Source organism: Hemiscyllium ocellatum, chromosome 14, assembly GCF_020745735.1.
Source record: "Hemiscyllium ocellatum isolate sHemOce1 chromosome 14, sHemOce1.pat.X.cur, whole genome shotgun sequence".
Taxonomy (NCBI): domain Eukaryota; kingdom Metazoa; phylum Chordata; class Chondrichthyes; order Orectolobiformes; family Hemiscylliidae; genus Hemiscyllium; species Hemiscyllium ocellatum.
This window is the reverse complement of record NC_083414.1, coordinates 20,557,300-20,570,538: the sequence shown is the minus strand read 5'-3', so window position 1 is coordinate 20,570,538 and position 13,239 is coordinate 20,557,300. Positions and strand designations below refer to the sequence as shown.

General features: G+C 37.3%; 1 protein-coding gene across 1 annotated transcript; it reads right to left on the bottom strand.

The window, feature by feature from the left end:
* Window positions 1-2,193: 2,193 nt before the first annotated feature.
* On the bottom strand, window positions 2,194-12,962 carry LOC132822462 (uncharacterized protein C3orf84-like). The gene is made up of 4 exons (XM_060835840.1): window positions 12,936-12,962; window positions 12,700-12,813; window positions 8,789-8,866; window positions 2,194-2,670 (listed from the first exon to the last, which is right to left on the bottom strand). The coding sequence occupies exons 1-4, from the start codon at window positions 12,960-12,962 to the stop codon at window positions 2,194-2,196; spliced, it is 696 nt and encodes a 231-aa protein (XP_060691823.1).
* Window positions 12,963-13,239: the final 277 nt, after the last annotated feature.

The following is a 13,239-nucleotide window of genomic DNA, read 5'->3' as shown; positions in this document are numbered from 1 at the left end:
CCACTTTGTTAATGACACATAAGTTCTCTAGTATTGTTACTCAGCTACTCCCAGGCCACAAACCACTTCACAAGTGAAGATGCAAGTACTTGAGCTCACAGGTTCTACCAATATGACTAAAATTGAACACAAAGAACCACAATCAGAATGGTGCTGATTGACTCACCGATTATGATTTGCTACCTTTGATTGCATGATTGAGCCTGGAAACTTGTTGCCTGTTTAAACTGAAACTGCCTTTTGCCTCTTAATAGATTAAGTAGCTTGTTTGTTTTCAACAATATGTTATCACATTAGGAAATGCAGGAACAAACGTCCAAGTGGCTGGTTGTAACACCGTACATAACAACTCAATATCTCTGTGTCAGTTATTTTTGATATGATAAGGACTTCGCTCAACATATCAACTTATTAATAAAATAAAAAATATTCTGGTTAAGCATAGGATGGTAAGTTTTACATTGAATATTATTTTTAAAGTCTAAAACCATAAAAATATCATTGTTATCTAATTAGCAGTCGCCCTGCCCTATTGGGTTCAGTTGCTTAATTTTTGAGTCAAAAACATAGATGAAGCCAAATCCCTCAATTACTTAAAGCATGGCTGAATTAAAGCACCCACACCTTCCACATTTTATACGGGCATGTTTGGAGATTTGGTGTAAAAAGTCAGTGGGGGAGGCAGGTACTGTTCCTGTGTATCTCCATGCCAACTCTGGTGCAACCAATCAGCACCCTCTTCTCGTGTTGTAATATAGTTCTCTTTCCATGTTAGGTTTCTTGCACCTCAGTCCTGATTTGTGCAAGATGAAAGGTTTCAACTCAAAGCAATTGCTTACATTTGTGTCATTAGGATTCTCTTGAGCCTCCCTTTCGGAACCATCTCAAGCACTTGAACAAATATTTGTGTCTCAGTGACCAGGTCATAACACAGTCCTCCAGGGTTGGTCTGATCAGAGCACTGTACATTTTGATCATGAATAATTATCAATTATGCTTAACTGTTTAGCTTATTTTTGTAGTTCAGCCTCAAATTGTGGGTGTCCATCCTTAGTTGGTCTAACAACTGAATAGCTTGGACAGTTAAGAGTCAGTTGCATTAGGAAAGATAACAGTATGAAAATAGACCAGACTTGGTAAGGTTCCTTTTCTGAAAGAACATTAATACAGCAATTTTTTTAAAAAGAGATTGGCTTTCTGATTACTTTTTATGAGTACTAGTTTGTTTTGTTCCAAAGTTTTAAAATTGAATTTAAATTATCAAACTACAATAATTGAATTTGAATTTATGTGCTCTGGACTACCAACCCAGTAATAATACATGTTAACACTAACTTGGTTTGATTAATTGTTGCCCTACATCAGTCAGACAAATTTACTATAGTCTGGCTCTCATTCCATTTTTTTTCTTCAGCTCTCAGCAAAACCCATGCAGTATACATGGGACTTACTGTTTCAGCTTATGTGTAGCAACTTGTACCAGATTATATTAAATTTCCTCTGCTTTTTATTTCATTATGCTCATTTAACCCAATTCACTTTTGAGTTAATTCCTGCAATTCACCATCTGTCCTACTCTGGTGTTTCCAGGATAAATAAAAACATGGGGTCTGAGACATCTTCATAAAGAATTGAGTTCAACTACGTTTCACAAATTGTGATCAAAATGAGAAATGTCAGGACAGTGGAATCGAACCCAAACAGTGGACTTACAGAATCCTTGTTGGCAAACAAGTGCGAGCCAGGTGTACCATAACCAAAAATTAAGTAAAACTCCCACTTCTCTCCAAAATTTATCCTGTCTCAAATTCAGAAATCATTTCCCTAACCCACAGTTCCCAAACCAACATTCTGTGGTCTCTTACTCTGAGTGTGTAGCCATGCAATGCCTAATTAGGAGCAACCTTTCAGCAATCCTTTGAAAATACACAGCTTTTACAAAACGTTCCCCTTCCAATTCTATTGCATTGTGACAGGATAAATAGCTGCTGACTCAAGACTCCATGTAAATTATTTTCCACATATAGAAGATTATTTGTTAACTGTCTCCTCATTCAATTCCCTAAAATTACCTGAAAAGGCAAGCTTAAAAAATAAAGTACAGACTTTTTTTCCCAGTATGATATCAAGTTGTCGAGAAGCTCTGGGGTGAATTTGTTTTCTTCTTGTACTAATTTGTTTGTCATACTATTTTCAATCATTTGTTGCATTTGATTTTGGGACAGGCCAAGAAAGACAGTCAGCAACAGTGGAACACTGTGACAATAAAGATCTTGCTCTACATGTTCCATTTGCTGTCTTTGGTTTGGGATTCACATAGACAAATGTTGCTTCCTTTTCCATGGGTGCACTCTGCACTTGTCCAGTAAAGACATTTGTATAAATGTTTGGATTTGGCTGGCAGTGGCTGTAGAATTGGCGATACGTCGTTTGCATTATTTCTGATCTAGGATGAACAGCTGTTATCAGTGGTCGACCTCGTGGGACGAGTAGCTGAGGAATCATCACATCTGTGGATTGCAGATTTCTGTGATGCCAGAAATCTGCTTTGTATGTGGATACTAATGGCCACTGTTGTCTGTCAGTCTGAATCGGAATCCAGGAAATAAAGTCTTTCTTAAATTCACTGCTTCTTCCAAAAGCAGTTTTTGCCCGACTTATAGCATTGCTCTACAGAAAAGGGAAGATAAATCAGTTAATTATTTCTAAAGTATTTGTATTGAGGATCTCCAAGTAAACTGTAAAATAAGGCTAAATATCTTCAAGCAATCCCAGAATAACTAACACACTTATGAGAGTCTTATCCATGGTTTTGACACTTAACATTTCAACTATAACTGCTCTTTAACCATGCAAAAATAGAAACTTGATTCTAACTAAAAGTATATCCTTTGTCAGTACTCTTACCATATACAGCTTTACTTTTTAAAAAAATCATGAAATCCAAAGGACTCGTGTAATAGAACACGTGTGTTTGCAAAAATCTGCCCATTAAAAGTAGTACAAATAAATAAAGTTATTTAATTGAGGCAACAGAATGGGAAGCCTTAGGATGTATTGTATAAAAATGTTTCTCCCTGACATCAAAATTGCATAATAATTTTGGAGTCATAGACCAGTCTAAACGATTGCAGTACGAGTTTCACCTTGGAAGAACAAATCTCATATTATTTTAGATAGAAATCATGAAGGGGTTGAAATATCACACCTCCAACATCCCAACATGTGTCACCGTGTATCCACTGGGAACCTCTGCTCCTGATGTTACTGAGTGCTGTGGGAACATCTTGGAGCACATTCAAAAAAGTAGCAAATGTATTTTTGTCTAGCCACCTTAGACAATACCAACATTATCAGCCAACAAAGGCAAAAAATAGAACATTAAAAAACATCAATGGGTGGAATTTTAAGACCTTATGAGGAAGCATGGGAAAGGAGAATGATGAGGAAAAGTGAAAAGCTAAATATAAAGAAATTTTGAAAGTTAACTGCCATTTTCTGGTTTTAACAGCAACAGGTTTGGATGCCAGGTGAATAACCTACTCAGTGGAAGCAGGTTAGTCAGGAAATCATTTTAACAACTAAAATATTGTTCCAGTCCCAGATTCAGTACTGACCTTGGAAACCTGACAGATGAAGGGGATAAGAGTTGCTGAATGAACACGTCACTGCCCTGCCAACACTGCCTGTGAGGCAAAAGGAGTTGGAATGCTTCATATTGGTCCACTGACTGTAGCTGTTTTCAACCGGGCAATTGGATATCACTCTGCAATTAGCTCCACATTCTCCATCCAACTACATATCCAACACACCCTCTGATGTCCAACATTGATCTCTTGCCTGATACTAGATGTCTACCCATCCAGTCAGAAAATCTCTTAGTGTGGCTTGCTGGAGCCAGGAAAGAGAATTTTAAAAATGTTAAATAATGCTCTTAAACTTATTCATCCAAGTTTCCCAGCTACTATATCACTTCCCAACTACAATACTGCAGCATTAACCCCAATGATCTGAAGATCTGAACAGTGCTTCTTTCTGGTAAGTGACATTTAACTACTATCAAAATCCAACCTTGGGAACCTACTCCCTGTCAATGCTTTCTGACATGTGTGACCTTCCCTACATGACCAAAGTCCTGTGTACTCACTGGCTGAAAACAATACTGTTGCTTGTACCCAGAGAAAGGCATCTCAGCCCAACTGCACCTGGACAGATATAATTTTCAATCAGTGAACACTTGCTTGAGTTTTTAGTTGATAGCCTTTTCATATTCAGCTCAGAAATGACTGACAGGATAGAATTCAGGGTCGGGCCTTAGGCAGTGTTGTCGAACAGAGGGACCTAGGGGTGCAGGTACATAACTCTTTAATGTTTGTGTCACAAATAGACAGAATAGTTAAAAAGGCATTTGACACGCTTGCCTTCATTGCTCAGTCCTTTGAGTATAGGAATTGGGAAGTCATGTTGAGGTTGTACAGGACATTGGTGAGGCCTCTTCTGGATCCCTGTGTCTAGTTTTGGTCACCCAGTTATTGGAAGGAAATTATCAAACTGGAGAGAATTCAAAAGAGATTTACCAGGATGTTGCCAGGTATCGGAGGTTTAAATTATAAACAAATGCTGGCACTTGTTTCACTAGAGCGTAGGAAGTTGAGAGGCAATCTGATAGAAGTTTATAAAATAATGAGGGGTATAGAGAGTTAATATTAGTTGTGTTTTCCCTAGGATGGGTGATTTCAAGAATATGGGGCACATTTTTAAGGTGAGAGGAAAGAGAGTTAATAAAAAGACATGAGGCTATGTTTTACGCAGAGGGTGGTTTACGTGTGGAATGAACATCCTGAGAAAGTGGTGGATGCAGGTACAATTACAATGTTTAAAAGACAATTGGATAGACACATGAATAGGCAAGGTTTGGAGGAATATGGGCCAGGAATAGGCAGGTGGGATTAGTTTAGTTTGGGATTACGTTCGGCATGGATTACTTGAACGGAAGGATCTGTTTCCACGTTGTATGAGTCTATGTCTATGACCCTATGGCCAGAATCCTGTTTAATTAAATGTTTACTTTCTGTGGTGCAAACTTTGAAACTGTAGAGTTGGTCTGTCCAGCTAGATTATAGTTGTGAGCTCCACTAGCTTTCTCAGCATTGACACTTTTTCCCATGGGCCAGATGAGTGATCAAGGGAAAAAGAAAGAAAGGCTGCTAAACCTGCACAAAGCCAGAGATTTGAGAATTTATTGTGTTAAGAATAAAGAGATTTTTAAATGTATTATTTATTTTCAATGGTTACATATAAAATGCTCCGGTGAAACGGATATGTAAAAATGGCAAATGAAAAATTAATGTCAAAGAAATGCCAAGCTTTACTTCGGTGTGTGGGAATATTCCGAAAGGTCAAAAAGAGAAGTGTTAGAAGTGAGTTTCTGTTTATGGAGTTTAGGATGACTTTTATAGGTATCTGACTTTTGACTCCTTGAATGTCAGTATCCATCAAAGGGAATTGTGTAAGTCTCCTGTAGCTCCTTCATTGTGTTCCTCTGAATCTCCCAGTGCTTAACTTGAGATATTGTCAAGAAAGATATCAGTAGGAATACACAAGTTAGAGAAAGGTAAGTAGATTTAAATACCTACATAATTTGCAACAAATGCTGTCTTGTACAAGTATACTGATATTTTAATATATTTTTATATTTTATTGATCTGGCAAATGTTTGGAGCTGTAGAAAACCTTTCAATTTTGATGGGTTTGAAAAAAAGAATTTACAACAATATCAATCTGTATTAATGATCTAGAAAACAGTATTTGGAGTGCTGCCCTCATATTCCTAGATGTCATCAAGACTTGTGGTGGTATCATAACTTTTATTGGAAAATAAAATTACAACCTGACCTAGATTGTTGAAGAATGGGAAGATGATATTTATATCAGATAACCAGAATGCTTTGCATGGGGAAGAGCTATAATACCAAGCATCTGTACTGCATGTTAGACTCTGTTTTGAAATTTATTGTAAGAGATCTAGATGATTTAATAAAGCTTTAAAGATTTTAGTCCAAAACTGACAAGCTATAGAAAAATAATATTATGATATACAGCTAAGAGGATTAAATATAAAACAAAATACAGCATACTGGGGTGAATTTTACTTTTGCATTTGCAGAATGTTTTCCTCAAGCAAGATTCATGACGTATAGTCCACCATGGCCCATGTAATTTTTCTCCCACGATCTTCTGCTCTTCACCTCATTACTTTGCCATTGGTCTCTTCATTGCTGATCATATGAAATCATCCAGCAGTAGAGGCAGAAGTGCTTGCCTCTATGGGTATTTTGTGACAGTTGCGCCAATGGCACCATTTTAAACCCTAGCTGTACACCATTCTAGATGCTGGAAGCCACCAACTGGCCATCACACTCTGGTGCTCCACCGTTATCCTCAAAGAAATGGCAGAGAAAGGCAAATTAACTCCTCAAATCCCTGACAAAGACTTGGAGGTGCTCATGGACATGATGATAGAAAAGGGCGCAATCCTTTCTCTGCTGAGGGAAAAATGGGACCTTTTTCACCAATGCTTATGCTGCTTAAGGTATAAAAATATTCTGCCCAGTGTTAAAATTATTTTTAAAAATGGGGATTTACCAGGATGCTTGCATTCACAGCAAGGAATTTCATACCTATTGTGAACTCTATTTTTGTGACTGTGTGCAGATGTTTACAAGCCAAGTTGATTGGTTTTCAGCTAACTGAGCAGGTTAGAGGGTGTGGTGCTGAAAAAGCACAGCTGGTCAGGCAGCATCCAAGGAGCAGGAGAATCGACGTTTCGAGCAAAAGCATCCAGAATAAAGATTTCTGAACCACAAGGGTCTGGTTCGCCAAAGGGTAGTCATGTCAACATCAGAATCTGGAAGTATAGACTACCGAACTGGCTTTCCTGTTTTTCTACGTTGATCAGTCTATTTTTCATGTGAGTAAGAGAGAGTCAGAGAAAGGGAGAGTTTGGGGCGGTGGAGGGTGGGGTTAGACTTTTAGGTAGTAGTATTATGTGCCAATAGTTTATACTTTGTTTACTTGTAGCTATAAGTCAAATTACTTGTAAGAAATAATTCTTGGTTAGTACAGAAACGTGGTTTGTGCTTTCAATAAAACTTGGTTTGAAAGTCATATAAGTTGGGGTACTGTCCTTTCTTTTAAAGAAACTAGCATACGGTATAGCTATGGGAGTAAAGGATTTCAATTTATAGTTCACTACTCAGTGGATCATAACATATTTTTAAACTCCAGAACCCCTCATTGGAGTCAGCAATTGTTATCAACTACCCTGTAGTCCCATTTTATATTCTCTGCTATATCCAACCAGACTGAAATAAAACAGGTAATTGATTCATTCAAATTGATGTGGTAAATTATAACAATATTGAGTTAGATAAGATATCAAAGAGTTTTATAAAGGATCATTGACTTTGGGAATTAATTATTGGTCCATGCTGTAGATGCAGACTCACTGGAACTGTTCAACATGAAGATGGATAAATTCCTGGCAGAGGGTGATGTTGCTCAGTGCAAAAGATAAGTGGGATGTAGGTAAGTAGCTTGTAGCTACTGTCAACTTCTAGAATTTGTTTCTCATTATCTTTGGGTGATCAGAGTTAAATTTCTCAAAATTATTTTTCTGTGAAAATCGCCTGATGATCAATCTCCAATGTTTTTCTGCCTCTTTCAAAAGATTACTGGCGAGCAGAGAGCACTGAGGGTCACCTGGAATGCCGATCCATCACATTTGCAACTCTCCCTCTCTAGGGCTTTCTGGTTACTGGTTGAGTGTTGTTTGGACTGTTTGATATTGTATTTGTCTGAAATCAGCAAGCTGCATTGAGATGAAGCAGCTCGCCTACCCTGTGTAAATGAGATCCAAACTTTGAACTGGTTCTTGTCTTTCCTTTCCAGATGGTGGCTGATGGCCAGTGTGAAATACTGGTAAACCACCCAAAAGTCAAAATCAGTTTCATTATTCTGGGACTTGTTTTGGGTCTCTGATATGAAGTGTCAACAATTTTTGGTAATGGAATTTGAGGGAGAGTTATTATCATATACTTGAACCTTAGAGACACAAAACATTTAACAATATAGATTACTGCAAATTATTTCTACTGATATCATTTAAGGTTATATTGTGTTGTGATAATACATAGCAACAGTGATAACCCGAGTTACAATAATCACGGCACTTCAAAAGTATTGCGTGAATTGTGAAGCACATTAGAAGGTTGCCGCAGCAAGCTTCCAGTTATTTTAGTTCCATGCTTTTTATTTGTGTTTCATCCTTTTCTTGAATGGTTTTTGTTTTATATTTCTTGCAAACTTCAACACAGCCTGAAGTGGGGTTAGTGTGAATCAGGAATTATGTATTGCAATTTCCCCTTTTTAACATCACAATTCTTTAACTTTATGATTTTGTTGTTGGATTGTACAATTGCAATATTAGGCATTCTGTTGTAGTAATGAATTAAAACATAAAACATTTTTAAAATCTTACAAAGATTGGCTCCATGCAGAAACTTGAAACTGTTTCCATTTTGAGCCAAGGTAGTTGATTGGCATTGCATCAACAACGATTAGATTATTTAAAAAGTAGTATTAGCTACAAGACTGAACTTTCTGTGGCATGTTGAAAAGACAGTTCCATCAAATCATTAAAAATGAAGAAGCTAATGGCAATGTAGCATAAGGTGACAAGTAAGTTACAGACATTGTTGCTGCATTAAGTATCAATCTCTGAACTTACATTCTCCAGATATGTGGCACTGTCGTGAAACACTTGCCGACTATCATGTTTGGAAAAGTTGTGTTTCAAAGGGTTCTCCTGAAACCAGAGTAACACCCATGTTAGTCAAAGAAACTGAATGGTGGTCAGTGAGACACTACAGTGTACAACAGAATATGCAATATTTAACTGGGTCACTCATTAAAATATGGCCATCTATGGTGGTTAAGGTGAGCTGGTCCATGCATTGGATTGTGGGAGAGGTCTCCTGAGGCCAGTATGGAATCAAGTGGGCCAAATGGCATCCTGTGAGCCCTAATGCCACACACTAAAAAGAGTAGGGAAGAGATTCTAATTGTCCCTTTTAGTTTGCTATCATGTGTGGCCATAAACCATGCAATGTACAAGGAGGTTAAAGAGGTGTATCTAATTCTCAAGCAATGAATATGAATAAATGTGGAGGACCAAACTGGAGCTGCAATTCACTAAGTAATTGCTTCTTCAGAGCATTAATATAAGGTTTCAAATGTCACCCAATCAAATGTGACATTTCAAGAGAATCTATTACATAATTCCTGTTGTTACTGCTGACATTCATGTAATATTGACTTCACATCCTAAACTTCACTTTTAACTAAATGCCTGTGGTAATGATTATTCAAGGAAAATTTTCAACTGCTGGTTGCTCATTTATCACCTGAGAAACAGGAGATGAACAGAGATTTTGCATGCTCACTTGTCAGCCTCATTTAATTTTAAGACAGGCTTTTGAGAGGACAGGTAGTAATCATGCACAAACCTACGCAGGAGTTTGTTAAAATATGCAAAATGGGAACAATTGCAGGATTCAAATTGCAATTTTCATGGTGAAATGACATGAGTATGAAAAGTGCACAACTGCCAGTAAAGTAAGGTCCAAATCTAGAAGTGACCTGAGCTTTGCTAATGTAGAAATTGGGCAGTTGGCACAGCTACAAAGCCAATATTGTACTTGCTTTGAACTGAAACAAAAATCTCCCTTATAAACCTCTGAAAGCAGTCTTGTAAAAGATAACTAATGCAACAGCCAATTGGAACTTTTCAGATTTATGGCAAAGTACAGTATTTCAGAAAGTTCATGCCTGAACAGAAACACGCCAGAAGAAAAAACCTCCCATTAACAGCACATAAGATGGGGATAAATATTTAGGGGTTGCAGTCTGGTGAATATCCCTGATATCAGCAAATATTTTGGAGCTAACTGGAATCAAGTACTTTGTGTTTTGGATTGATAACATGACATTTATTTTCATGTTCACGCTTTCCACGGAATTCCCTGATCACTGTGATAAAAAATATATATTTGATGTCTGTTATAACTGGAAACCATTTTCTTCAATAGCTTGTTTTGGGTCTTATGGTTGAACACAAAGAAATGGATTTGGTCAAATTTCTACCTCATTACATGGTTAATTTGTAGGTCAAGCATCACGAAACTTTGCTATATTATAAATGTTACATAGGACTGTGGCTTTCAGTCTTTTAAGCACTACAGAATGAAAACAGCAAAAACCCTTTTAATATTTCTGTGTACAGTCTAAACTTTATTAATGAGTAATTAGTGAGTAATAATCACATGGATTATTCATGATGGGTAATTAGAAAAAAGTCTGCATGACACAAATGAGATGAATTGGTGCTTTGTTCTTGTATGACTAAACCCCTGATATTATGGATTATATCACTAATGAGTACTGATGAGTTTGTGCATAGATTACCTGTAAATGACACTTCAAATTATTCCTGAGTTTTATGATTAATCAGTATTACAAACACCTCAATATATTTATGTTTCATTTACTTAGTTAATTTTGTTAAGTCAAAGACATCTAACAAATTGGTTCGAAAATTTCCCCCATTTTTGCTTGAAAAGGAAGCTTGGATTTTCCTCGCAACTGTGACTGTACAAATGTTATGAACAAGGCTATGAAATCTTGTAGATCTCTCTTCCTTAATTGTAAAGTGGCATTAGTTTACAATAATCTGAAGAAGTTGTTATAATTATGAAAGTGAAGAGGGCACAATTTCTTCATATTGGAAAATCGGTACACCAATGTAAAACTGTAATTTTGTTAGTAAAGATTGTAAGGAGAGAAGTTAGGAGAACTGTATTTAATAATGTTAAACCCGAAGCTTAAACAAAGACAGGCTATTGGGAACAACATGGGATACTTTTATTTTATTTGTTCATGGGATATGGCTAACCAAGCATTTATTGCTCATCCCTAATTGCCTAGGAGGCAGTTAAGAGGCCAAAACATTGCTGTGGGTCTAGAATCAGAATAGGATAGGAGATGTCCTTCCCTAAAGTAAATTAGCAAACCAAGTGGGTTTTTAAGACAATCACCAGTCACCATGGTAACCATTAGGCTAGCTTTTAAAAAAAAATCAAGTTTAGTTTTGATATCTGCAAACTGCTGTTTTACTCAACAACAATAATTTGCAAATATTAAGCACTGTTAATTTTGGAACAAAATCACAAACTATTTGACAGATGGTGGTCCAGAGTTAATGTCACTGAACTAGTAATCCAGAACCCCAGGCAAGGGTTTAAATCCTACTAAACCAGATGGTGAAATTTGAGCTCAGTAAAAGAAACCAGAATTAAACTCTGGCTCATTGACAAACATGTCAGTAAGTATAAAATTGACCTATCTGGTTCACAAATGTGCCTTAGGGAAGAAAACCTGTCCTCTCCACCTAGTCTGGCCAACATATGACTCCAGACCCACAACAACGTGGTTGACTCAACTTAATGAAGGGCATTAAATGCTGGCTTGTCATGAATTCACATGATTTGATTTGATTTATTACTGTCACATACAGTGATAAATACAGTGAAAAGTATTGTTTGTGTGCTAAGCAGACAAATCATACTTTGCATAAATACACCAGGGTAATAGAACAGAGTGCAGAATAGAGTGTTCCAGCTTCAGAGCAGACGCAGAGGGAGATCAACGCTCATATGTGAGAGGTCTGTTTATAAATTTGATAAGTCTGAATTAACCATCATAAAACAGACCAAAATGAAACAACCCAGAGGAGGAATTTAGAGCTTGGTCAATGACATGAGTTTTCACGAAGCAGTTTACAGGGGAGAGGCATTTTCGCAGTGGATGGCTGAAGGCATAAGATTGAAATGGTGGATACTTTAAAGCCAAATAGATAGTGCAGCCTGTAAATCTATGGGAGATAACTGAAAGATGAAAGGATTTAAGCAGAGGATGAAAATTTTAACTTTGAGGCATTAGTGAGTGGAATAGTTGTGCAGGGGGGATAGAGATGATAGGTGAACAGGATTTACTGTATGGGCTGCAGAGTTTCTACAGATTAGGGTGACTGGAAATTTCCTCAGAGCTGCTGCTGCACACAATAATTTTGCTGAAAATATACAGTGGCAATAAACCCTGTTACCTTGAACAAGGTTACCACCACTAGTAGTTCTGTGCCAAAGAGCCTCATTTATGCCTCTTGTTCATGTTTTGGGCTCTGGGGAGTAGTTAAGACTAGTCAACTTTATTTCACCTTGGCCATGCCTTGCTTCTTTATTTAACTTATAATCCTAAATATTGTTCTGATCAGTGTATATATAATCAGGGAAAGTATTTAATCATTTCCAAACAGTTAAAAAATCTCCTAAATTTAAACATTCTTCTGACATAATGGCCTAATAAACTGGCAACCCGCGGACTAACGGTGATTCTGATCATCTGCAGAACATTTTGCAGTTATTTACAAAATATTACATCGATTGCAAACGGAGAAGACTGCAATCAGAAAACACGCGAATCGGGACTAAACAGCAATTGCTGATCTCCGCTACCCGCCCAACAGCCAAATAATGTATGGGATTGTTTTGGTCAATGTGATTGATGCTAATAATTTAAACTCACCCGGAGTCGTTTTATAAGTTTCTCGGGAGGGGGTGGCTTGGCCCGTTGTCTGTATTCCTGAAATATATCATTCCGTGATTTACTGCGGGCATGTCCATGAAATCCAGTCGGAAACTGTAGGAGCGAAAGACAGCGGGAAAGGTAATTGAACAGTGATAAAGGCGCAGCAGCGGTTTCCTGATGCAGGACTCCTAAGGCTTGCACAGATCCATTGATTTTCAAAGTGACTTGCTTACCCAAGACCCAGTGATGGCTCCAGCCATGGTGTCTGATAAAGTTTATTTGAGGTTTGTAGGATTGGTTTCCTAGGAAGCACTGTTAACAACGAGCTCATGTTCACCGTTTACTCGGTTGCTAAACTACACGCTGGAGAGGCGCGACCGATTTGTTACTGCAACGTAAACACTTTATACTTGTAAACCTAACATGACTGAAATGGTAAATTTCGATTAATTGCTCAAACTAAACACCAGTAGTAAAATAACCTCAAAACATGTAAAGTCTATTTGTAAAATCCGTCTATCAATTGATCTCATGAAA